This window comes from Budorcas taxicolor, chromosome 16, assembly GCF_023091745.1.
Source record: "Budorcas taxicolor isolate Tak-1 chromosome 16, Takin1.1, whole genome shotgun sequence".
Lineage (NCBI taxonomy): Eukaryota > Metazoa > Chordata > Mammalia > Artiodactyla > Bovidae > Budorcas > Budorcas taxicolor.
In genome coordinates, this window is record NC_068925.1 from 47,952,674 (window position 1) to 47,979,200 (window position 26,527).

At 57.7% G+C, this 26,527-nt stretch overlaps 1 protein-coding gene across 3 annotated transcripts in view; it reads left to right on the forward strand.

Annotated features, from left to right (window-relative positions):
• The window catches only part of ACOT7 (acyl-CoA thioesterase 7), a 100,903-nt gene extending 75,239 nt beyond the window's left edge, over positions 1-25,664 (forward strand). For 2 of the 3 annotated variants that reach the window (XM_052653669.1, XM_052653668.1), the window contains exons 7-9: positions 3,263-3,379; positions 12,823-13,007; positions 25,280-25,664. In XM_052653669.1, coding sequence (XP_052509629.1) covers positions 3,263-3,379; positions 12,823-13,007; positions 25,280-25,378 — 401 coding nt within the window. In that variant the 3' untranslated portion in view covers positions 25,379-25,664. Of the gene's footprint in view, positions 1-3,262; positions 3,380-11,413; positions 11,456-12,822; positions 13,008-25,279 lie in introns of those variants that run through there. The other variant, XM_052653670.1, reaches the window with a different exon arrangement.
• Positions 25,665-26,527: the final 863 nt, after the last annotated feature.

Below are 26,527 nucleotides of genomic sequence, written 5' to 3' on the forward strand. Positions count from 1 at the left end.
TATCATGTTTGTAACAGGGATCCATGATCAGTGATCTCTGACATTGAGATGATGAGGGACCCGACTGATCTTTTAGCAGTAGATTCTTCTCAATTAAGATGTGTACATTGCTTTTTTAGACATAATTCTATTGCACACTCAATATTGACCACAGTGCAGTAGAAACATAGCTTTATATGCACTGGGGAACCAAAAAGTTTGTTTGACCCAGCTGTTTCTAAATTCCCTTTGTTGCAAGGGTCTGGAACCGAGCTTGCAATATCCCCGAGGTACCTGTAATCTCCATTTTATGAGATCAATGCCTTTCTCTCTGAGTAGCCCCTAGAGTCCACTTTGCACACAGGACCCCAGAGGGCCCAGTTATGCTTCATGCTTCTCCATCGCATTTATGAGAACAGACCTCGGGGCTGTGGGAGCCATGGACACAGGTTTCTGCTTCCAGCTCTGACCTTGCACTTCCCACACACACACTGCGGGGGCTGGGAGTCCTGCCTATGTAAGGCCATACACTGAGCTCTGCACACGTCCAAGTTCTTCCCCAAAAGTTTTTCTGTGTCCTGAATGCTAAAATTTACCTGCTGTCACTTCTCGATGACCCCACCGTGGTCCTGGGAGGCAGAGGTAACGGAGGTGGATGGGGATGGTCCAAGTGGGGGCCATGTGGAGCAGACCTCCCGTCCGTCGGGGCTGGGGTTCCTCCTCTTCCTGGTCACCAGCTGCCTGTGTATCATTGTCCCAGGACCCGGGATAAACCCCAAATTGGGACATCATCTGACAGTAGACGTGCATAGTGAGGTCATGCCTGCTCCTGATGTGGGCAGCAGGAGGCCGTGGGCTCAGTCCACGGGTCGGTGCTGTAAACACCATTGTTTCTTGTCAGGGCTGCGGGCAGTCCCAGTTCTCTCCCAGGTCTTCCAGCTCAGGTTTGTGTGCTGGCTGCTGGGGTGGGCCAGGGGGCTTGGGAGACAGTACACTAGTTTGAGTGTGGAGTTTATTATCAAACACGCCCCTGAGCAGCTCGCCTGGCTTTCTGTGGATGAGTACACTGTCCCTGGCCTCACCTGGGCTGACTGTGGTTGTTACACTGGGGACTCGCTGTCAGAGCTGCCTCCATGGGTCAATCAGAGTTCCTTTGGTCCTTGATCACTCAGTTGGCAGTCCTTTCTGAGTTCTGCGTGTCAGGTTCGGAATTGGTCAGGACATGGGGACGACAAGGCGTGTCCCCACTCTGTGCCAGCTTCCAGGTCACGTGATGCCGTGGTCTGGGCTGGTGGGGGTTCTGGCATCAGGAGCTCAGCCAGCTGCTAACGTTGCCCCCCTCCCACTCAGCTCATGTGCCCTGGGCTTGGGGCCCATCCCGGCCACACACACTAGATCCTGTAGTATTTTTAGTAACAGTGAAATCTCTTGGGGAACCTCTACCCACGTTTTGGATAAAGGGGGCAAAACACTGGTTGAAGGAGCTGATTGTTACTTGTGCCATATAGCCTGCTCTTAACAGCTTCTGCTTTTCAGGATGAACAAGTAAGGGATTAATTTTAGGTACTTTCTATGTTCTAAGCATTAATTCCAACATAAATTCTTTCTGTCCAACATCCAAGTCTCCCCTCTCCTGGTGATACCACCAGGTAACCTGGGAGCTCTGGGTGCAGGACCCCCTACCTTGCACACACTAATGTCACCCCCACCTCTCATCATGACCTTGAATTCTCTTTTCCACAGTCTTGTCTTAGTCACAGGGAAAAAGCATATTGTTGTTGTTCATTCTCTAAGTCGTGTCTGACTCTGACCCATGGACTGCAGCACTTGAGGCTTCCCTGTTCTTCACCATCTCCCGGAGCTTGCTCAAACTCATGTCCATTGAGTCGGTGATGCCATCCAACCATCTCATTCTCTGTCGACCCCTTCTCCTCCTGCCTTCAATCTTTCCTGGCATATGGGTCTTTTCCAATAAGTCAGCTCTTCACATCAGGTGGACAAAGTATTGGAGCTTCAGCTTCAGCATCAGCCCTTCCAATGAATATTCAGGGTTGATCTCCTTTAGGATTGCCTGGTGTGATCTTCCTTGTTTTCTTACATAACAGCTTTATTGAGACGTAATTCATGTACCATACAGCTTACCTGTTACAGGTCGTTGATTTTTCTGTAGTGTATTCACAGCGTCACACAGCCATCACCACAAGCAATCGTAGAACACTTGCATCACCCCAAGGAGAGACCTCCTACCCACACTAGGAGCCAGTCCCCACTTCTCATGAATTCCCTGTCCCCAGACAACCGTTAATCTGCTTTCTGTCTCTGTGGACTTTCATATTCTGGATATTTCGTATAAATGGAATCCTCTAATACGTGGTCTTTTGTATTTGACTTCTTTTACTCAGAATAATGTCACGTTTCATCCATGTTGTAGCCTGTTGTCAGTACTTTGTTTCTTTTTATCACTAAGTAATATTCCATTGTGTGGCTTCCCACGTGGCACAGTGGTAAAGAATCTGCCTGACAATGTAGAAGACTTGAGTTCCATCTCTGGTCTGGGAAGATGCACTGGAGAAGGAAATGGCAACCTGCTCCAGTATTCTTGCCTGTGAAATCCCATGGACAGAGGAAGAACCTGTTGTTCATGGTGTCGCAAAAGAGTTGGACCCGACTTAGCAACTAAACAACAACAATATTCCACTGTGCAGATACGCCACGTTTTCTTTGTCATTTTAGCTGTTGACACACATCTGTGTTTCTCTGCTCTGGTGTATTATGAGTAAGGAAGGCCCTCATGAGATGTACTTACAAGTTTTTGTGTGAATGGCTGTTTTTCTTTCTCTTGGGTGCACACCTAAGAGTGGAATTGCTGGGTCATGTGCCAGCTCTGTGTCCAGCCTTTTGAGAACCTCCCAGCTGTTTCCAAATCGGCTGCATGATTTCCATCCCCACCAGCCATGTAGAGGGTTATGATTCTCCACCTTCCCTCCAGCTCTTGTCATCTGGCTTTTTGATGGCGGCCACCCCAGAGGAGGGCGTGATGAAGCTTTCCTGGCAGGATCGGACACCTGTAGAGATTAGGAGCAGGGTCATCACTTTGTCAGTGGCCTAGTCCCTCAGCTGAGGATCTTCCAAAGCTCCCAGGAAGCCAGGTTTTCAGCCTGAGCCTCAGTCGGCTTCAGCCCTACTGGTGGAAGCAGGCGCATCATTTCCCATGACCTGTGTCCAGGATGGGCAGTGGGCTCCTCTCCCTCATATCTAACCTACTGCCTGCCCTCCTCTGCAGGGGTCACCATGAAGCTCATGGACGAGGTGGCTGGGATCGTGGCTGCACGTCACTGCAAGACCAACATAGTCACGGCTTCCGTGGATGCCATTAACTTCCATGACAAGATCCGAAAAGGTAACAGAACTCCGCCGACAGAGGGGCCTTGGCTCCTTGGGTCTGTGCACAGTTTGCTTTCGGTTCACCCTTGCTCCCCTGGGCCCCGGTCTCTGCCCATTTGCCAGAGAAATAGAAGCCAGAGGCCTTTATCCCGCTGTGATGTTATTCAGCCTCTAAGTTGTGTCTAACTCTTTATGACCCCATGCACTACTGCACTCCAGGCTTCCCTGTCCTTCACTGTCTCCTGGAGTTTGCTCAAATTCATGTCCATTGAGTTGGTGATGCTATCTAACCATCTCATTAAGGGGCGTCCTTGGTGGCTCAGACAGTAAAGAATCTGCCTGCAATGCAGGAGATGCCAGTTCGATCCCTGATATGGGAAAGTTCCCCTGGAGAAGGACCTGGCAACCCACGCCAGTATTCTTGCCTGAAGAACTTCATGGACAGAGGATCCTGGCGGGCTCTAATCCATGGGATTGCAGAGTCGAACAAGACTTAGCGACTAACCCTTGTCACTCTTTTCTGCTAAAGAGTGGCATAAACTTACCCTCTTGAGGGGCCCGAAACACATGTGCACAGTTGCTGCCACCGCACAGTGGTGGCGTGTAACCTCTTGGGGAGGGAAGATGGATCTCCTGTGTTGTCAGCAGTGGCTGGGTCAGAGCAGGAAGCCCCCAGCCCTCAGCCCATCTGCACCACCCAGCACAAAGCTAGTGGCTTTCCCAGCAGAGATCCAGTCCCAGCCCCACCCGGAAATGGTTCCGTGCTCGTCTGAAGATATACAGTGACTGTCCCCTCAGTCCGTTGTGTCTTCTGAGATGAGGCTGTGTGCCCCTGGAGAGCAGCCTTTCCTTCACTCTGGGATCAGGGGTCCAGGCGGTGAGAGGGACAGAGAGAAGGCAGAGGCTGACTCCTTGCTCCTGGCCTTGGGGAGCAGTGCCAGCGGTCCAGGCCTCCGAGGCCCCCTCCAGCTGGGGTCTAGCCCAGCTGCACGTGCGCACCTGCAGACATGCTTGGCAATAAGTGCTGCCTGCTGGGGACAGAGCAGCCTGAAGCGGAGCTGTAGGCGCCTCCCCTCCCGGCCTGGTCGAGAGCACGTCATCTGACCCACGGTGACCTGGGGTGGGTACATTAGGGTAGGGAAGGGGTGGTCTGTGGCTCCCCGCTTTCAGAACCCCTTCCCAACTAGTAGGTGTTTGCCTCAGATGCAGACCACAGTCCTTTAGAATTTGCCCCAAATGAGTGGGTCTTATCCATCTTGGCAGGTCCTCCCAGGGCCTTGGTGCTGTATATGGGGTGCTATGAACGTTTGGGAGAGGAAGGGTCCTCTCCAGCCACGAGTCCTGTCCCCTCCTTTTCTGGAACTGACTGCTCCCTGGGTAAATCACTGTGATCCCAGCGTCCCTGTTAAACACGATGTCAGAACCCACAGTGGACACCATGCTCGTTCGGTGCATCCCCAGTGCCCTCTGAGAACTGCCAGCTGAGAAGCCAAGCGGTGTCCTCCAGAGGCGGCCAGTTCCTCCAGGTCAGCCTATCAGCTGACCTGATGCTTCAGGTCAGCGGTGCTTCACCGCTGAGGGGAAGGCCCCAGAGGGTGAAGTCTGCCTTTGTTAGAAACAGGGAGCCCCCACTCCTCACCCCTGGCTCTTCACCCTCCATCCCTCTTGTGACCAGAATCACCTTTCAACAAGGAGGTCGGGGAGGTCAAGGAGATGCTCGTTGGGCGAGGAGATGCTCAGTTGGTTCGTTTTGAGGGAACACTGTGAACCCTGGCCGGAGGAGAGCACTTTTGCTGGGGATGCATTGAAACCTGGGAGATGTCAGGGCAATGTGGATGCAGAAAAGACTGTTTCTGAAAAGTTAGTCTTATTTCAAAACACAGAGAAAAGGGGACTTCCCTGGTGGTCCAGCGGTTAAGACTGCGCTTCCACTGCAGGGGCACAGGTTCACTCCCTCCTTGGGGAACTGAGATCCCACATTCCTCAGGGCGTGGCCAAAAAAAACCCCAAAACACAGTGAAAGGGATCTTCGTTTTCACAAGTCGTGCTTTTCTGGTAGAACATCCCACTGTGGATGGGGTGAGAGTGAGGGCTGGGCTGTGGGCTGCCCCTCATGACATTGAGCCCTCTGCACCCCACACCCCCACATAACTCCTCGCAGCATCAGAGCCTTGGCCTTGAGCCTGTGCAGCCTGGGGCCCCGGAGCTGGGCCTCCCGGCCTGGGGAGCCCCAGGGAGCAGAGAGAATGTTTCTCTTTTCTCGGATCACATCTTGTTTGTGTATAAAGGAATGTGGGCCAAACTGAAGTCACAGTTACGGAGTCTGGCCCATTTCAGTGCAGTGTCCCCGGGGCCATTCGACAGTGTCACACCTTATTTGTTGTTTTTCCCGAGGAATGTCCCCGTGTGAAGCTGTCTGCTTCACTCCCCTCTCGCCGTGGCTCGAGGAGGAGGAGCCTGGCCGGTCACTGCCGATGAGGTCTCAGTCCTGGCCGCTTCAGACAGTTGTCACATGTCATATTCGACACGGAGGAGCAGAGGCCCTGGGGGAACTGCCACTCCCCGGCCCCTCGTCCTTTCTCACTGTCCGCTGCTTTCTGGGGATGTGCAGGGCGAGGCCGGCCGTGCCTGGATGACCCTGTGGGCTCAGGGTTCCTGGTGCCGGGCATCAGAAGAGTGTGAGACACTTGGTGAAGGGGTGGTGTTGACATTCCCCATGGTTCCGCTTTGATTTTCTGATGCAAATCTGCTGAGATGGCTGTGAGCCCGTGGGGCTCTTGGGGCGCGGACCGTGAGCTGTTGCCAGTCCTTGGTCTCGGCCGAGAGGGCAGGAGCTGATGCCACCGCGGAGGGGAGAGCTGCATGGCTGTGTCCAGTTCTGCTGGCAGGAATGCAGGGCAGCGAGAGGGCGTGTGAGTGTTCCCCGGGCGGCACAGCAGTGATCACAGCCTGGGGGCTCCAGGAGTCAGCAGTGTGTCCCCTCCTCATTATGGAGGCCAGGTGTGCCTTTGGGGGCCATTATTCTGATGACCATAGGTGGGGTCTTAGCAGAGGGGGTGTGACTTTCTCTGACTCCCCTGTTTCAGCATATTTCATTAGAACAACAGCTGGAATGGAGAGGAGGCCAGGCCTTTGGGTTGACCAGCTTCTCAGATCTCAGGCAGGAACTGCTCTGCTCTGTCTCTGTCCAGCCTCCGGGGAGGCTGCTTCCTCAGAGGACGGGTGTTGGTGTGCTGTCAGCAAAACCCAGCCTGGCTGTGGCCTCAGCGGTCAGTTGCAGCAGGGGTGTCTGTCAGGAAGCCATGCGTGTAGCTTTGTGGCATGAAAACATCGTCCGGAAGAAGGTCAGAGGACGACTTTCAATTTCAGCCCCAATGGGTGTGTACTGAGAAGGGGCTCGATGGCACCCACACTTCTGACACAGTGGGGACAGTGCTCTCTCATAGGATTGTGGCAGGTTTGCTGTTACCAACCAGATTCTTGGAGCACGCCATCACTACTGCCTGGACCATGGAGGGCCCACCCCTTATACCCTCATCAACCCCCCCACCAGCCCACATTCATGGTCTTTAACACTGGTTACCTGTCCTCCTGGTGACCCCACCAGGTTCAGCCCAGCCCCTCCACCAGCGGGCACTGAAAGTCCTTCAGGGTTTGTCCCCCTTCCCACTGGGGTCAGCGGGTTCGGGGGTCTTAGTGGTCATGCAGACAATCAAACTCGAGCCAGGCCATTGAGATGGAGGAGGACCACTTTGTCCACGAGTCGGGACTTGGGGGGAGTCCAGTGTCACATACCTGAGACCCCTCAGAAAGTGGTACCGAGGTGAGGTCAGTGCTGGGGGAGGGCACAGGGGACCTCAACCACCCGCCTGATAACAGGGCTGCCGGCGTTAGTTGGGGCAAGCTGGTAAAGCCCAAAGACCCAAGCTTCCTTTTACTTGCTCCATTTCTGACTTTCTTGTTTGTTGTTGTTGAGATGCTAAAATGCTAAGAAAAGTAAAAAGGGGAAAATAGTTGCTTTTGTTCTAGTGGTTTTGGAGGCCTTGGGTAGGTGACCTTCCAGACTATCAGGGTGGGAAGCGAAGTCTCTAGAAGACGCTTGTCGTAAGCACACTTGCTGCCCCGACTCCTTGGAGCTTAGGTGCTGAGCTCTTCTCAATGTTTGCAGTACTTGGCAGTGTAGCCTTGGGAAGAGCGATGTTTTAGTATTCTGCTTTCTTTTTCAAATCCCTGTCTGAAACCTGCCCTGGAAGAGACCGTGTGCAGGGGGAGCTGGCGGCCCTCCTGGGTGGCCACTGGAGGCAGCCTCACCATGATTTAGAAAAGGATTGGCTGTGACCTACGGCTCGGCTCGCTGCAGGCACCCCTTCTATTTAACTCTGGTGCCTGTTGCTCACTTTCAAGTGCCAGGCATGGTGCTGAATGCTTTACACAATTACCCCTCACTTGGAGGGGTGCGATTGTCCTCCCCGATGAGACTGGAGCCCTGTTTATCCCGTTTTCTGATCTGGAAACCGCTGGTCAAGGGATTAAGGAAACTGCCTGTGGCCGAAGGGCAGGTCCGTGGTGGAACCTGGCGAAGACAGTCAGCTCCAAGGTTGGAGCTCTCGAACTCATGCCTGGTGCCCTCCCACCACCCTCCGGGCCTGAACAGCATCCTCTGCCAGGGCCCAGGGGCATCAACCTTGGCGCCAATGCTGATCAAGTGCAGCGCCAGCCACCGTAGATGCTCACGCTGGACTTCCAGAGTGATGGTTCCCCCCTCACATGTATGTGAGACTCCAGACTGAAACAGGACTGAGGGTTCTGCAGTCATTGGCGTCTGGCCCCAAGGAAGGCCTGGCTCTGTCTGTGTCCCCTCATAGTCTCGGCCCAGGGACCCCTCTTCCCGCTGAGTTCAGACAGTTAGAGGCACACAGTTCAGTCTCTGCTCCCAGCAGCTCTGTGATCTACTGACATCAGGTTTACCCGCACGAGCGCCCCAGCACCATCCCCACAACGGTCAGTAGCCACATGGGGCCATGATTCAATGTCAGTAATGAAAGTGCTACTCCCTGGTCTACAGGCCCACGATCCTCCCAGAGGCTCCAGGAGAGAATCTGCTTCCTTCCTTTCCCGGCTTCTAGAGGCGCCTGTACTCTCTGGCTTGTGGCCTGTCGTCCACCCTTATAGCCACAGCCCAGCATCTCCCTGACCCTGCGTCTGTGGTCACGGCTCCCTCGTCCTCTCGCAAGGACTGCTGTGATGACCTTGGGCCCACCTGGGTGATGCAGGCTGAGTGCTCACCTCAAGATCTGTAACCTCATCCCACCTGTGAGGTCCCTTTGTGTTAAATTCCAGCTGACACAGAGAGGCCAGTAAGGCTCTAGCCAACTTCTGAGCTCTGCCTTTTACCCCACCCTGATCTCACCCTGTGAGCCCTGGGGATAGGACACTGGCAGAAACCCCAGGAGGGCACGGGGCGTCTCAACCCTTGTAGGATAGGAAGTGCTCCCCCTCTGTGGCCAGCCTCCCAGCAGTGGGCATGGGCCCCTCTGAGGTTTGGAGATTAGGGATGATGGGTGGAGGCAGTGAGCTTCCTGGCTCATCACAGAGTGTTTGCACTGGAACTAGGGTCCCTGAGAGCACAGCTGAGTCCCCATCTCTCAGACAGGCTCCTATGCCAGGGATGCCCCCGTGGGTCCAGCCTTGAATGGAGTCACTCCTCAGTCTCAGATCCAGGACAGCTGCCCGTGTCCTGGGACCCAGGTGGAAGGACAGGGGTTCGTCCGTGTCTTCACCGCTGAAGAGCTGGAGCTCCCTGCCCGGTGCACTCGCCCATTTGATTCATTGTGACAGCATCAGAAGCAGCTTCTTGCCTGATGCAAATGTGCCTGCTGCAGAAAGAGAGGAAGGAAGCGATTTGTTTTAAATGTCACTTATTATTATTACCTTGTTGGAAGGACTCTTCTCATGCCCTCGAGACACCACAGGGCGTTCCGTGGGCACTCTCTCCCCTGGGGTTCCAGACACCTCCCCCACCCCAAGGGCTGTGTGAGAAGGACACTCAGACCCCAAGACGTGACAGTCCTGGGCTTATGTCTACTCGCGCGTACTATGCAGGAGTGACCTACCAGAGAGACAGCCATTTGCAGACGAGGAAATCGAGGCACAGCAGGCTCTAGGCTTGCCCCCTGCCCAAGTTCAAACCTAGGGCTGGGGACTCCCAGCTCCTGTGGGCCCCAGGGCTCCTCCCCAGGGCATCGTAGCCTGGGGAATTGGCGGGCCTCCTGGGTGGCTCTGGACCTGGAAAGCCTGCCCCTTGTGGGGATGGTCTGGCTGTATCAGGGCTAATCTGTCCCTGCTTCTGTGACTCGGAGGAGAACTGGGTGGTCCCTCCTGGCCTCACTTCCGGGGATCCCACCCCATGCAAAGTGGCACGTGGTCCCCAGCGCCCGCGGGAGATGCTGTTTTTCCCCTTGAGCGTGTTTCACCAACCTTAAACGTGTTGTCGTCCCGGTGGGTTTGGGTGTGTGATCTAGTGGGACAGTCCCCGCGCTTTGGACCACTCTGCCAGGGCCACATGTATCTCACTGCCCACCGTGGGGCACCCTTGAGCATGTGGCAGGTCACACCTGCCCTTGCAGTTTCTGAGACAAAGCAAACAGGAGCCCAGCTGGACTCAGACTGGGGTTGTGCCCTACCCAGACAGGTCCCCACTGTCCCAGGCTGAGGTTGAGACTGGCCCAGCCCCCCCGGAGGTAGCGGCCCTGCCCCTGGTCCCAGGGAGGAGGGAGGGAGCATGGCCTTGCCGGGCTGCTTGGGCAGAGGCGGCCACCGTGGTAGCTGAGGTGAAGCGTCTGCAGGAGGGGCCCATCCAGCTGGAGTCTGCCATGGCCACTGTCCACACAGGGCCACATGTTGGTTCAGGGATGAGGGGCGCCCACTCTCATGGAGCCCCCAGGCTGTGAGGGAGCTGAGCAGACCTGCAGGTGCCTGGAGCTGGAAGCCTGGAAGGAGAAGAGCTCTGTTCCTGAAAGAGATGCCCGTGCAGAGGGTGGATGGGGGGTGGCAGCGTGGGGGGTGGTCTGTGGAGTGGGTGTGTCTGTTTCCACAAAGCTGGGCACATTGCTTTGACCCCCACCTCTGTGGACTGACCACTCCATGCTCTCAAGTCCTGGGGGGAGCCAGTGACATGGCAGCAGCTGGTGGGAGCCTTCCTGGCTCCTGGGAGCTGACAAGCCATGGATGTGGCCAGAGGTGCCCTGGGGTGTGACTGACCCCATCCCCTGTGACTGACCGCAGACCGCAGGGTTGTCTGGGGTGTACTTTCCCAGCCAAGGGTCAGGGAATGGTGGCCCTTGGCTACACTGGGGTCTCTCCTTGTCTGTTTCAAATCCAGTCCCTGCCCCTCAATTACCGAGTCTGGCTTCCCGTTTTTAAGCACCTCCGTGTGGGGCAGCCTGAGGCTCGTGAGGTAGGAGTGTTGCCGTCTCCGAGGGGTGGAGGCTGGTGTTGGGGCTGTGCTGAAGCTTTCCCGACTTGTAGGAGGCTGTCATTGTGTCTCCTGCCGTGAGTGGCTCTCAGGACCATGTCCCCTCGGGTCTCACGTACATCATCAGCCGGCTTTGTTTTCTGAAGTCAGTTTTGGTGAGAAATTTCTTCACATTTCTACCCAAAATGATCAGCCATGTGGTTGGTGGAAGGCTTACACAGGAGATGAGGCATGGGTGTGTTTTCATTTGTTCTTTAAGCAAATGGTTGTTGAAAGGCCCTGCATTCATTGCCCCTGCATCCCTGCCCCTTGGCTGGGAGCTCTGATGAGTTTCCTCTTGAGGAAGGGGCTTGACCCTACTTCTCAGCACGTGGCCCCCACAAGCCCTTTGGTCATGGGTGAGAGGGTGCTGGCCGGCACTGGGGTAGGCTGATGGCGATGGGTAGGGATGCCGGGAAATCCTCAGGGACGCCCACCTCCCCTTCCTACTCCCCTAGAGACGGCCCATGGGGGCCATGTTGGGCTGTTCCCAGGGCTGTTGCCCGTTGCTGACTCTTTGGCCTTCCTTTCCCCCAGAAGTGGCCATGTGTGACACGGAGCGCTCCCTGTGAATATGGGGTGAGTGTGGCACAGAGCATCTGTACTTTATAACACGAATAACTGCTCCCGCTTCTGACTGCCCACACGCTGACCCCTAACCATCACCCGCTGCCCCGACTTATCTGTCCTCCTAGTCTCTAAAATGTCTTGTGGGGCTATCTTTGTGGAGCTGGGATGTTGGGGTTCTCGGGTGTTAGAAGGTCACTGCAGCCAGAGCTGGTCTGACCTAGACAGGAATTTCCTTGAGCCTGGCCCAGAAGCAGGCTGCCTTGGGGTGGTGGTCATGGGCACGTGTCAGAGGAAAGCCCTAAGCATCAGTGCTGCCCTGGGGTGCAAAGCACCATCAGTGGTGGTAATAAGTGCACTACCTGCCTGCCACCACCAGGCAGAAGCCTCAGCACCTGGGTTGTTTCATGCCAGCCCGTAGTTACCCCGAGGGGCAGCTGGAGTCTGTTTATAGGCCAAAAACTGGGCTCCATGAGACTAAGCCAAGGGAAGGGAAGACCAAGGTCAGAGGTTGCAGGGAGCCCGTGACCGGGAGAGACGCTCTAGGGTAGGTGTTCAGGACCCAAGGGTGTGGGGAGTGCAGAGAGGTTGGGTGGGGGCGGGGCGAGAGCAGGGGAGCCCCCCCCCCCGCCCGGGGACAGTATCATGAAAACGTGTGACCGTCTGTGATGGAAACTGCTGGAGTTGGGAGGTGGGGGCACACAGGGACTCTGACCACAGAGAGGGCCGCGCTGGTGTCTTTGGAGGGCAGATCTTTGGCTCAGGGGAGAGTGCTGGTCCTATGGGCAAGACTGGCGGGGAGGAGAGCATGACAAGATAGACGCAGCCCCACCTAGACAGAAGGTAGGAAGGAGACATGGGCTGGAGTGCAGACGGTGGCTCCAGGGGACTTAGGACCGTGGTCAGCGTGAAGGCTTGGCCTGACCATACGTGCAACCCTGCCGTCAGACCAGCATCCGGAATGTTACAGCCAGCCGGGAGGGACTGGGGAGGGTGGAGGAAGGTTCTTCAGTGGCCCGTAGAGCAGCCATGCAGCTCCAGGGGCACAAGTAAGGCCAGACTGTGGTCAGCACAGATTCAGCCTTAACCTGCCAAGGGGCCTGAGAGCCGGCGAGGGGCCAGCACCCTGCCCCAGACGCTGCCACGCTGAGGGTAGAGACCCTTGCCTGGGTGGCCACCGGGATCCCTGCAGCTCTGAATGTTTCCGTAAGTGAAGGAGGCCTGCTTGCTGACCAGAAGGCGAATACTCAGGGGCTCCCGTGTGCTGTCGCTGTGACATCCTACGGTGAGGACTGTGGTCTGCGCTGTCTCACCGGCGTCTGCAGCGTCCTCCCTGCCCGCCCTGGTCTGGCCGCCCTGACCCGCTGTCTGCTCCGCAGGCTGTGTCATCACCATCTCCGGGCGCATGACCTTTACCAGCAATAAGTCCATGGAGATTGAGGTCTTGGTGGACGCCGACCCCGTGGTGAACAACTTTGTGAAGCGCTACCGGGCTGCCAGTGCCTTCTTCACCTACGTGTCCCTGAGCCCGGAGGGCAAGTCTCTGCCTGTGCCCCAGCTCGTGGTGAGTGACCCCTCTGGCCCATGTGTCCTTGGGAGTGACTGACCCCCATGCTGAGCCAGCCTGCTGCGCACTTACTGGGCTTCCAGGAGAAACCGAGTCACAAGAGTCTGTTCTGGGCCACTGGGCCCCCCTCCACTCCTGAGGGGCCAGCCACCTTGGCTGAGGTGCAGGACACACGTGAGAGCCCATCCCTGGGGGTGCGGGGGAGGGGCTGGGCAGACAGTGTGAGAGGTGGTGCCCCTTACAAGTTCCTTGCCGAGGGATGAGCGTGCTGCCCTGGGGGTCTTGATGCTGTGTACGATTGCTGGAGTGGGATCAGGGGAGAGGACCCTCCCGGGGTGAGCTCTCAAGGAGCCCCTGGCCTGAGTCCTGCACGATGGGGCCAAACCAGACCCCGCACCTTGAGGCTGGGCCTCATGGCCTTTCCCAGCCTGGGCGCAGGCGGGCAGCTACCACCACAAGCAGACCCTGGGTCTCTAGTCCAGGCACAGATCCTGGAGGGCCTCAGCCCCCAGCAGGGTTCCCTTGGGACTGTCCTGGGTTCTACAAGCCAAGAGGCTGCTGTTGGGGCTGCTGGGGGTGAGGGTCATGAGCATTTTCTTAATTTGGAAAAGAGAAGGTTGGATTCGCTGAGCATGTAAGGATTTCCCTCCCTCTTGTCATCCCCCTCAGTGCCCCCCCCGCAACCCACATCTCAGTTCTTGGCACCTGCAGGCCCCCAGTGCTTAAGGCCACAATCACAGGAGTCTTCTGAGGCTCCCCCTCCCTCATGCCCAGCCCTGCCTGGTCCTGGGGCACCACCCTGCTCCTGTCTGGGATCACTGACAGCACCTCCTCCTGGTCCCTCCCTCCTTTACACGCTCACACACGTATATACACACGCGCACACACTCAGTCTCTTCTCCAGCACAGGGGTGATTTGTTCTCAGCTGTGCAGATCTCGTCACTTCTCTGCTGAAACTTCAGGATTCTGGTTCATTTAGAATAAAACCCATGGTCCTAAGGCTCATGCCTTGAGGGTCCGTGCACGCTGCCCCTGCCACCCACTCCACCCCCGCCTGCTCCTGCCTCACCTGGAGCCCTGCTGCCCCCACAGAGGTTCCAGGCCACCTTCAGGGGTCAGTCCTCACCCCCCAGGGTGAGCCCAGTGTCGCCTCCTTGGAGGAGCCTCACTGACCCCCATCCAGCATCCCCATCGTGGTCTGGCCTTGTCCCTGCCCTGCCCTGCTCCAAAGCACCAGCCCCCTGATTTGGTGATGCTGGTCACTTGCCAATTGTCCTGCCCCCACTTGTCTGAGCCTCACGAAGACTAGAACATGTGTGTTCCCCAGGGGTCACTGGGCCTGCAAGTCTCAGTACTTGGGGGGTGCTCTCTGGAAAGTGCGTGAATCCTGCTGTGTGCAAGGCCTAAAGTGAGAGACAGGCAGTGTGGGTGCTCAGAGGAGCAGGGTGTGTGCTGGGCTGGCAGCTTCCACCTGAGGGCTGTGAAGTGGTGCCCAGGGGGTGAGCAGGAGCCCCCAGAAAAGCCAGTGGGTAAGGGCCGTGTTGGGAGGTCCCAGGAGCTCAAAAGCTAGCAACTTGGCATGAGCTAGCCGTGGAAGAGCCCAGGAGTTAGGGAACAGAGGCGGCCAGGATTGGGGGGTGGGGGGTGAGTGGTGAGGAAGCCTGGCTGGGAGCACTCAGTAATTGTGTATTGAATGAATGAGGAAGGAATGAATGAACAAATGAAGGAATGAATGGCGCATCTGGATTTCCCCTGAGGCTAATGAGAGCTTTATAATCTCACACATTCCTTAGTGATGCCTATTGGGTAAGTGCCCTGCCTGGAGCTCTGAGTCCTCTGCTGCTTCTCTCCGCCAAGCTCAGCCCGGCCCTGGGGGACAGGCTCCCCTGCACGTTACCCTGTTACACTGGTGAGGAACCCCTCAGCCCAGTAGGGCTGACTCACTTGTAGATGTTCACACAGCTGGCCGTGGTAGCCTGAGTGTGGAGAAGTCCTCTCTGTTCAGGCTGCTCCTGGTTGGTCTTGAGTCAGGCCCTGGGTCTGCCACTAGGGGGCCGGGAGGAAGCCAGAATCCCCAGCTGAGGTTGGGCTGGGCTGTGCTGAGCACAGAAGCCTGGGCAGGGGTGGGGGTGTATTGGGGTCTCCAGCGCCTGGCGCTTTTGTGGAAGTGGCTGGCAAGTGACTCGGGCCCCCTGCCAGTCTGAGCCCTGCTTCCAGAAGCGCCTACCAGGGCTGCCACCACCCCCGCCGCGTCTGTGCCCCACGCAGATCCCACCTCCTGGAGAAGAGCATGTACCGAGGCCTCTGTCACAGTAAACATATGGCGCTGAGGCTCACTTCCTCATGGGACTGCATGAGGTCCTGCGTGCTTCTTCTCTGGCTGAGGATGGCTGCCTGGCCTGCGTGGGGGGGTGCTTCTTGGTGGCAGCTGAGTCCCCTCTCTCGGAGATGCTAATGTGACTCCCCCACCCCGCTCCTCCTCTCTGGGGCCTCACAGGCCCGCGGGGGAGCCATCCGGCCTCATGAAGGCCCCTGATGTGGCCAGAGGAGCCTTGGCTGCCCACTGGGCCCTCTCCTGTCCCTCCCCATCCCCCACGGCCCCTCCTGGGGCTCTAATGAAGCAGGGTGGGGGGTGGAGGAGGCTACAGAGAGGAGGGCTGGTGAACCTGGCTTCGAAAGATGGGGGCTCCACCGTATTGAAGGAAGGAAGGGGTGGCCAGGGAGGGTGCCGTCCTCAGGTGGGCTCTGGACTGACACCTCCCCTCATATAGCCCTGGCCCTGCTGCCCAGGGACCAGGCCTGTGGGGGGCGGGGGTAGGGGTCCATCAGCCTCGGCCTCTCCCTCCCAGCTCCTCAGCCACAGCACCCCCCACCTTGCATTGGTCATGGTGGGTTCCCTGGGAAAGCCTTGCCTCCCCCCCACCACCCCCCAGCATTCTTGATGGGCTTTCCTGAGCCCAAGGATGGGGTGCTCACCTCACATGCACGCCACCCTGATGGTGCAGCAGGATGGCTGCCACCCCGCCTGGCCCCTTGGTTGATAATCTGGGTCCCTTACCTCTGCCCACAGGCCTGACCTCCAGCCTTGACCCTCTCGGCCCCAAGTGCAGGCTCACCCTTGTTCTCTGCAGACCCTTGGCCCCTCTCTGTCCATGTTGCCACAGGGCCCTTTGGGGACACCTGTCAGCCTGGCCGCCCCCAGCATCTCCATCCTATTTACTGAATTTGCACCACACACAAGCGAGGCCTTGATCTCCGTCCTCCCGCCTCCCTCGCCTCCAGGCTCCAGCAGGGCGGCCCCATCCAAGGACGCTCTCTGTCTTTAATCTCACTGGCCTCTCCCTGGCTTTGGCACGACTCAACTGTGAGGGACTCTGCAGTGTCCAGACAGCCACCCCATGGCCACGTCACCTGGGCTCTGAGAGAGCCCACCTGCACCCTGCCCTCGGTTGGGGGTGGGCCCAGGCCCCAGGCCGCCTCTGTTTCCTCCACAGGGTCTCAGCAGGTATCTCAAACATAACATTCCCAGCCACCTCCCCCCAAAACCCTGCTCTTCCTGGTGTGTTCAGCCTGGCTTCTCTCTTCCCCCCGCTCAGCTCCAAGCCGCATACCTGCCCTGTTCCTGCTACCACCTCCCTGACTGCACTGTGTCCGAGCAAATGTTAGAACAGAATCACATTCGCTGCCTCTCCCACCTCGATGGTTCAGCGGCTCCTTGGTGCCCTGGGCACGGACAAGCCCGGCCAAGTCGGCTGCCATTGTTCCTCAAATCCCCAACCCAGTCCTGCCTCAGGGCCTTTGCACTGGCTGTTCCTCTGCCAGGACACGTCCCTCCAGTCATCACGATGTCAGCTTTTGCCATAGTTTCCCAGATTATTCCTCCTTCAATGATCTTCCCTCCCCTCTCTGGATAAAGCCTCATTACTCCTCCCCCCATCACCCAGTGACTCCTGTTGCCTGGAAAGAACCTGGAGTTGGTGGAAGGGGGAGCTCAAAAGGAACCAGGAACTGAGAGGGCTGGGGATGGGGCTGGTCACAGGAGAGGAGGGGCAGCGACCACCTGTGGCCCCCCCCAGTTGCTAGAGGGCAGGCCTGGCCCAGGACCTCCCTTCCGTCCCTTTCCTCTGCTGTTGGCTGAAGGAGTGGGGCCTGCAGGGCCCCCCAGATGGCCCTGAGACCAAGGACATCTGACGATATCCACCATCTTCATTTTGAAAAGCTCCTTCTGTTGTAGATGCAGGTGGACAGGGTATCGTGGCAAGGTCTGCAGCCTGGCTGTTGGTGGTTCTGTGGCGTGCCTGCCCAGGGGGTGCTTTCAGCTCAATTGAAGGCACTACGGCGCCCCTTCTGCCCTGCCTGTACCCCAGAATTCAGCCTGCTGGGAAGACCAGTGCCAGCAGCAGTCTGGGAAGAGTGCCTCCCCCAGGGTCCAGTCTCCATGGAGAGCTGCTTGTGGTCATGGAGCCCTTTGTGGAGGAGCCCCTGGCCTTCTGGGGCTGGGCCCGTCTCTGTACCTGGGGGGCTGCCTGTGCCCTTTCCAGAAACCCAGGAACCTGGGATGGGGGTGGGCAGGCGAGAGGAAGTCAGCTGGTTGATGAAGGGGATGGGACGGGGACTGAATTCCCAGGTTTTCAGGGCCAGTGCTGGTGATAGCCGCTTCTTGCTGGCCGGCTGCATGTAGACCCAGGCTATCCTTGCTAATTAAAGATGGTCTTTGATTCTTCACTGAGGTGTCCTGGGGCCACTGATGTGGATAAAAATAGCCCCTGGTGGGGGAGGGTGGGCAGAGTCCCTAGCCTCTAGCCTGGCCTCTGCGGCGCTCACTGGGGAACCACCAACACCGCGTTGTCTGTCTCTGAGCCCACGTGTGGCGCGTGGGGGCTCAGCCCTCCCCACCCCCATTGTCAGCACTTCTCCTCCAGTCTATTTTTAGCTCCCATCCCCAGGGCCTGGCTGACACGGAAGGCAGCGTGGCTGTGGGAGTTTTTCTTGATGAATATTTTATGCTGGGAGGGCCCGCTACACCGCGACAGCAGATGCCGGCACTTCCAGGCTGATTGTTAAAGGCGAGTGTGGCCTGTGGAGCCAGCCAGCTCCCTCTGAAGGCCTCCCTGCAGCCGTGCCCTCTGATTTCAAGGGTCGGGGTGAAGGGCAGAGTTAGAGGGGTGGCTCCCTGGGACCCACTTCCATACTGGTCCTAGCACCTCCCAGGGGTGACTTTTCAACCTGGGAGTGGGAGGACTTTAGTCCCCCTAAACGTGAGGACTAGTGGACCCTGTGTTAAAGTGGGGGCAAGGCTGTTTTCCGTTCTCTGGTTCAGTCCTGGGTGCTGCAGACCCTGAGGTCCTGGGAGACCCGCATTGGGGGAGGTCTCCCCTCGCCGAGGGAGCCACCTGGACCATGTGCCAGGGCAGTCACATGATGCCAGTTTTGGACATGAGCATTCACAACTGCTTCGTGGGTCATTTGGAAAAGGATCATTTGTTTTCCCCGGTGAGCTGAGCAGCATGGCCATGTCACATTGGGGTCACGGAGCAGGGTCTTTTCAAAGCCGCTTTGCTTGGCTCCCAGAGAACCCAAACCTCAGAGCAACCTGTGGTGCGGGGGTTTTGGCCGCTGCTTGTAGACTGTCATCTGGTCCACCAGGAACTGCTGACAGGTGGAGGACAGGGCCTGGACCCGGGAGCCTCCGTCGCCAGCACTGAAGTGACAAATCGGAATGAAAATAGAAGGCAGGGAGGAAATTGAGGAGGCCACCAGCCTTCCCTCTCTCGGAGGGGCTGGCTCATAGCTGGCAGGGCTCCACCAAGAAGCAGTGAAATGTGAGCTCTGCACTTTCTCAGCTGGAGGTGCTTCCTCCTTCCATCACGGCCAAACCTCAGGGCCCCATCCAGGGCCAGTCACCATACAGGTTTCCTGAGGACCGGCTCCCAAGGCCTGGGTGCCCATGAAGCTGTTCCTTGTCTCCAGGACAGGTCTCCAGGACAGGCTGGTCTCCAGCACACCAGCCTGGGGTGTGCTCTGGGCCCACAGCAGGAGCTAAGCACTGAGTTCACAGTGCCGACCCACCTCCTCACTAGGTGTTGGGGTGGGTTATCCGCACCCACCCAGACCACAGTGACAGCGATGAGACATGACTTTGACGTGAAGTCAACGTGGAGCAGACCTTGAACCCCTTGGCCAAGGTGGCCCCTTCCTGGGTGCTCAGAAATACAAGGACGAAAACACCCTGCAACCCCCAGGAGTAGGAAGGGTGTAGAAGGGCCTTCCCACTCACTGGTAGGTGCGTACAGAATCAGAGAATAGCATGCCAGCCCTGCCCGCAGGAGCGGAGATGCTTCATCAGGGGCATTGTCCATCCCCAGGTGTACTGGACACCCCACTTGTGCCTCCTGTCACCAGTGCAGGCCCCTATCGAGCCCCTCAGTGGTCTGAACCTTCTGGAATTGCTCAACGTGGAGGATGCCTGAATGTGTCCCCTGAGCAGAATCCTCAGTTCTCAATCGTCGTTGTTCAGTTGCTTAGTCGTGTCCGACTCTCTGCGACTCCATGGACTGCGGCACGCCAGGCTTCCCTGTCCTTCACCATCTCCCAGAGTTTGCTCAAACTCATGTCCATTGAGTTGGTTCTGATCTTTAACACAGAGTCACGTCGGTTTGGAATTCAGACTTTCTTGCTTTGATCTTCGTTGGTTTGCTTGTTCATTCACTCAGCAGATGCTTCTGGGACCCCACTGTGTTCCGGGCGCCGTGTGGCCTCAGACAGACGGCGGGAAAGATGCTGGCACAGAGTGCACGCAGGGCAAAGGCTGGCAGTGAGAGCACAGCTCGTGGCCTGGGCCCAGCCCGTGGGAAGGGCTTGGCAAAAGGCAGTGCAGTGGGGTCGGCGTGTCAGCACACCCGGCCCTGGGGCCAGCACTGCGAACGGGTCCCAAGTCCCCTCTCCTGTGGGGGGTGGCACCCTCCTGCCTCCTGCCTGGCAGCACCTGGTTCCCTGCGTCTTCTGGCCACCTGTTGACCCTTCTGCAGGTGAATTTCATGGTCGCACAGGAGGGCAGTTATTTGAGGAGCGGAGCCAGTGCTGTAGGGTGAGGAGAACCCCGGGTGAGGGTGTTTACGACTCCACATTGGCTGTGTCATTGGAGGCTGTGATACCGTGTGCTGGGGGCTGCGGTGCTGAGCCCGGCGCAGTAGCTGCACAGTCCAGCCTGCGGCCCCTGGGAACCAGACACCAGACCGCAGACTGCGGCTTCCCGGTGCCCATCCCATCCCCGCCCCAGGTCAGGGTCTGTGGGCCCAGCTGGAGGACCCAGCTGCCTGTGGGCAGCTCGCCAGCGCCCCTGGCCACACCACCCCGGGTGACCCCAGTCATCAGACAATATCTTAATTGCCTGCGTGATTGTCCCAAGATCCCGCTCCTGTTATGAAGGCCGGAGAGGCTGTGCTGCATGGCTTCCTAATTAAGAAGGTCTTCGTCCCTCAGGCTCACAGGAAGTTGTTCTGTCACCACTGGAAACCCTCTTCGCACCAGACATTCATTAATTACTAAAAGGACAAGCTCTTGATTTTACTGAGGGTGGAACTTAGTCACTCATCCTCTCTGCCAAGTTCCAAATGTGTGTTCTTGAAGCACAGAGAATGCAAAATGGAAAACATTTGGTTTGCACTGTTAGGCTCTGAAAGCCACAGGCTTCCCCACCAGTGGAAAGGAGCCCGGGAGACAGTGCTGGCTGGAGGAGGAAAGATGAACAAGGGAGGCCTGGAGCCAGCAGGCAGGAGCCAGCGGGGCGCCCCCAGCACAGGGGGACCAGGCCCCAGGACCCCACCCCCACCCGTGTCCCTGGGCCTGAGTATGACCTTCCAAAGATCCAGCTGCCCTAAGTTGAGCCCCAGGGCCGACTGCCCTCCTCCCAGGGCATTGGCTGTGCGTTGGCAAACAGGAATACACTTCGTCTTTGAGGCTGTTTGTGATGACAGGAGTTCATGAGTGTGCTGGCAAGCACACACGTGCACACACACAGTGTAACTGCTGTGCGTGGAGAGTGGCCTCCACTGGCCCTGCAGGAGACCCTTCACCACGTCACCTCCTGGAGACCCCTGGTTCGTAGCTGGCCCCGGGAGCATCCTGGAGGCCGCCTGGCAACATGGCAGGTCCCGGCGACCCCATGGTCCTTGGCACCCCTCTGAGGAGAGCAGAGGCCCAGGTGCAGGTACCAGACCTGGTCAATTCCAGTGTCTATCCAGTACCGAGGGAAGCGTCCAGAGCCTTCAGTGCACACTGTCTCTTCCACCAGGCAGGTAAACAGGGGTCACCGCACCCTGAGCTGCCAGTGAGCTCCTTTGCTGTCACCTGTCCTTTTTCAAATGCACAGGAAACCCTCCCCGCCAGGCTGGGGGATGGGCAGCCTGCAGGGGTCGGTAGCTCCTGCCAACAGCTTTAGGCACTTGAGAGGAAGTACGATTCCTACGGAGGAGCTTTGTCCTTCTCCCCATCACCTCCAGCCCCCCATTAAAAACAGCAACAGCCAACAACTTATGTATTTATTTACTTTGCCGGATGGAGGGAGACGGCTGCGAGGAGGCAGTGGCAGCTGGGCCGTGGGTGGGGCCGCGTGCAGGGAGCCATCTGTCTAGTTCTGCCAGCTCCGCGCCCAGCAGGAAAGTGGTGGCCCCTCTTAGTCACTTGGCTGGGGGAGCTGTTGATCCGAGCTCGCAGCCCTGGGGAGGCTGAGCATCCAGCAGCCGGCCGGGTAGGACCCTGGCTCCACCTTCATCAGAGAGGTGAGCAGAGTTGCTCACCCCTGGCTCTGTTCTTCCCCCACACGCCTCTCCTCAGGCCTGCGGTGTCTTTATAACACCTCCTGGGGCAGGTGGGCAGGAAAGGGCCATCAGCATGTGGGGTGGCAGCACCAAATCCACAGAACCCAGAGCTCCCCACAAAGGCTGCTGTCCCCGGAGATGAGGTGAGGGGTGAGCCCTCGCCAGCTCCTTGTTCCCAGGCTGAACAAGGTTTGGCTGTGCTCTGCAGCCGGCCCGCTGCCCGCACATCCATCATCAGGCGGCAGGAGGTCTGTCTGAGGGCAGATCCTGGCTGATGAATTAGCTGCGCAATATTGAACGTCAGGGACTTGCTCGGCACAGCAACCTTGGGGCTGGTTGCCGGGCGCTGGGTGCTGGCTCCTCCCCACTCCCTGCCGGGCGGACACTGGAATTGACCAGGTCTTATACCTGCATCTGGGCTTCTGCCCTCCTGGGGTCGTGCACTGAGAGAAACGTCCAGAAGCTTCAATGCACATGTCGAGAGACTTCTGGGGGTGGGGTAGCAGCAGTCGTTTGGGGGAACCTGATGGAGGGCCGGGCTCATCACAGCCGCACATCAGGGCCACGTGAACCCCCCTCACTCTTGAGGGTGCGTTGGGACCTGGTGGGAAAGGAAGGCGCAGCGTCCGTCTCTTTTTTGCCTCCTCTGGGAGGCACTGGTGCCAAAGCTGGAAGGGGAATGTGCCCCTGCCCCTGGCCTGTCCCCTCCTGGGTGCAGAAGGCTGGGCCCCTGCAGACTCAGGTGGGCTCCAGATTCATTCTGGATGTTCACCAGGGTGATGCTGTAGGGCCACCGTGTGCCCTGATGCCCACCAGCAGCCCCACCCCTGAGAGCCTGTCAGCACAAGCTGGCCTGGGGGACAGCAGCAGCTCAGACTGTGGCTCTGCCTCTTACAGGCTGTTGCTTGGGCAGGTCACTCAGCCTCTGCCCCACGTCGTCGTAGGAGGTGGGTGTGATGACCCTGGACGCCTCCTGGGTGGTTACACAGACTCTCATGAGCTGGGGGGTGACCTCATGCCTTCCCAGGAACCCTCACTACACCTGGCCCTTGAGACCATCTCACTCTGCTCCACTTGGGCTTTGGTCCAGGCCACTGTCACCTTCCTAGTGCAGCACCGTCCGCCTCTCTCCTGGTGTGAGGTCCGCCATTCGGCCAGCTCCCCGAGGCAGGGTCCCGTGGAGGGTGCTCGGCGTGCTCGTGGGAGTGTGTGCATCCAGGCCAGATTTAGTTCCGTGAGCATCGCCTCTGCCCTGCTGCCTCCCTCGCGTGTCCGGCGTGCTCGTGGGAGCGTGTGCATCCAGGCTGGATTTAGTTCCGTGAGCATCGCCTCTGCCCTGCTGCCTCCCTCGCGTGTCCGGCTTGCTCGTGGGAGCGTGTGCATCCAGGCTGGATTTAGTTCCGTGAGCATCGCCTCTGCCCTGCTGCCTCCCTCGCGTGCCCGGATTTGGGTAGGGGCCCACGATGCTGAACCTTCCCTTTGACTTTCTGTAAACTAGGACGACACTCACTCACACCTCTGTGGTGGTTGTGAGCTATGATTATGTGCTGTGTGGTTGCCTGTGTAAGTGTACAATCCAGTGGATTTTTATGTGTCATGGATGGGAGCCACAGGTCTCAACCATGCCAGGCAAGTCCCATACAGAGGCAGGAGAGGAAAAAGTCCCCACTGTCTTAGCATGGTGGCCTTGACCTTGCATTCTTGGTCACTTTGGCTGTGCTTGCAATGACGGAGACCTGAGTTTGATCCCTGGGTCAGGAAGATCCTTAGGAGGAGGGCATGGCAACCCTCTCCAGTATTCTTGCCTGGAGAATCCCTTGGACAGAGGAGCCTGGCAGGCTACAGTCCATAGAGTCACAAAGAGTCAGACATGACTTCTATTTTCATTTAGAACAGGGATGGACATGGAGAGGGACCAGGGTCCTTCTACCCACAGTGCTCCATGGGCCGGCTGCCTTGCATCGCCTAACGTGTTAGAAACAGGTCCCAGCCCCCGGACCCACTGCAGACGCATAGAATCTGCGCTTACAAGATCCTCAGTGACTCGTACACGCGCATTTGAGAAGCCCCTGATCTCGCACCTTTTACCTGGATGCACGCGGGAGCCTTGGGCTGGGCTCAGCAGGATGTGGCCTTGTCTTCATGGGGTGCCTTCATCAGGGGCTGGAGTACTACTTGGGGCCCCAAGGATGTCTCGTGCCTCCTCCCCCCACTTAGAACTTCCTGCTGAAATGGAGATAGAACGTTCCATTTTCCTGGGATGTTTTAGGTCAAATTGCATGGCCTCAAGTTTCATTTTTTTAAAAGTCAGCCAGAGATGAAACCAGAGCCAGCCTTCAATAATGTATCTTGGAAAAGTCAGCGTTTTCCACGTGTGCCCTGAGAGTCTTCAAACAGGGACTAGAACCACTCTAAGAACCACAACCTAGTGCTTCAGATGCCCGGATGTTCTGATGGCTCCAAGCTGTGAGGTGCTGATAGTTCACACCTGGTGACATTTAAGAGAACCATTTCTGAGAAGGCTGAAAGGGAGGGAGTGTTGGGTATAACCTGACATTCCGTCCTCTAGCTGATTGTTCTCTCTTTTGTCAATATACCATTTGCCTGTAAAACCCTTGGGCCTAAAAATAGCTGCTGGGGCTTGGTGTCATTGTAGATGAAGGGCACCTGCCCCATTTCTTTGGCTTTCAGACACCCTCAGAGTGTCGCAAGGCAGTGTTGTCCAGAGGAATTAGCAGAGCTCAAGCCTGAATCCCTGACCCCTGGGCAGTGAGAAAGAACTCTGCGGTGATACAGATGGGGTCTTGGAAGTGACCAGCTGGTGCTGCTGCCGTGACCTCTGTCCAGGGCCACAGCACTTAGTGGCTAGGTCAGGCCACCGTCAAGAATGAAAGGGGGTCCATTCACCATCATACTGGTCCGCAGGCATGAGCCAGGATGGTCCTGGGCAAAACATGGCCTTTGGCCAAGTCTCTGATCCCTTGAGGAGCTGGCTTCTTAGGCTGTACAGAGAAGAGGTGAGGTGGACACCAGGTGCCACTTCCCAGGCCTCAGTGCTGGCCAGGGGAGACTGCCCACAAAGCAGTCACTCACTTCTGATAAAGTGGCCAGTGAATAAAGTGGCCTTCTTAAGGTCACGCAGCCAGCACAGTGTTTGTCCCCACTTCCCTTTGGGGCAGAGACCAAGAGTAGCTGGCATTTCCTGGGAGTGCAAACACAGGGCCCCCCTTTGGCCCCTCTCCCAAGTTCATCATCAACTGCATTTCCAGCTGAAGTTAATTCTCAAGAAGGCCCTGGGCTCAGATTCCGCCTGCTGTGGAGAGTAATGTGGGGTCTCCACCCCACGAGCTGCAGGAAGATGGGGCCTGGCCCGGCTTCTCTGCACCCTCCGAGGGTGGTGCCCACACTCACTGGTTCTCTAACCTGCCTGCTACTCTGTGTGTCCACAGCCCGAGACTGAGGACGAGAAGAAGCGCTTCGAGGAAGGCAAAGGGCGGTACCTGCAGATGAAGGCGAAGCGGCAGGGCCAGGTGGAGACTCAGGCCTAGACGCCCCTCCGGCCTGGAACAGGCCCCAGCGCCGCATCATTAGAAGTTACCCCCCGGCCAGAAACCCAGTTCGTGTTGACAACTGGGGTTGTGTGAAGTGTTCGTCTCGCAGTGTTAACCTCTCCCGAAAACCTCTACACCAAAGCTTTATTTATATCACCCCAGTGTAAACGCTACACAGTATTGTCCCAGTGCCCGCACAGTCCCTGGAAACCCTGGGGTGACCTGGGCACACACTGTACCGTATGTAGAGTTCAGCTTCACTAATAAAGCTACTCTTTGGCTGGACCTTGGTCTGGGTGGTCATTTGTCTTGGGGGGTTGCACTCTCCCTGGGTGTAGGATCTGGGGGCCACCCAGGGGCCTAGTGGGCTCCCTCACCTTCCTGGGGGCCACCCTCCTGCCACCCCCCCCCCGCCCCGCCCCACTTCTCTGGGTGCCTGGACCTGGACCTGGACCTGTCCTAGCGCCCACTTGTGTTTGCCTGATGACTTGCTGGTCAGAGAGATCACCCCTCCCTCCCGTCCCACCTCCCACCGCAGCCCAGGGGCCTTGGTTCCAGGCTCTGAGGCCTATCCAGTGCCTTTGATGGGAACTGGGGCACTTGTGAGGACTCAAAGTTTGTCAGAAACAGCCAAACTCAGGGACTTCCCTGGTGGTTCAGTGGCTAAGACGCTCCCAAATACAGAGGGCTGGGGTTCAATCCCTGGTCAGGGAACTAGATCTCAGATGCCGCAATGAAGACTGAAGATCCCTCGTGTTGCAACTAAAACCCAGTACAGACAAATATTGTAAAAAAGAGCCAAACTCGGCCAGACCGACCACAATTGCCCTGCCCTGGGCCTGGCCTCTCCTCACCAAAGGCAGCTCGGATACCTCAGACCAAGAGGCAGGGGTTCTGCCGGAGGGGGGCCTCCTCAGCTAGTGCCAGGGCCTCTGTGCCTGAGGAAAAACCCCCAGCCACTTGGGCAGGTGGGGTTACTGGAAAGGCTTGTGGCGTGGGGGTCTGAGGGGCAGTGTGTCAGCCTGTGTGCATGCATGCACTTGCATCGGTATCCCTGTCTCTGCACACGTGCATGTGTGAGGGAGGAAGCTGTGTGTGTGCGCGTGCACGCGTCTGGTCCAGCAGCCTCAGGGCAGGTAAGAGGCT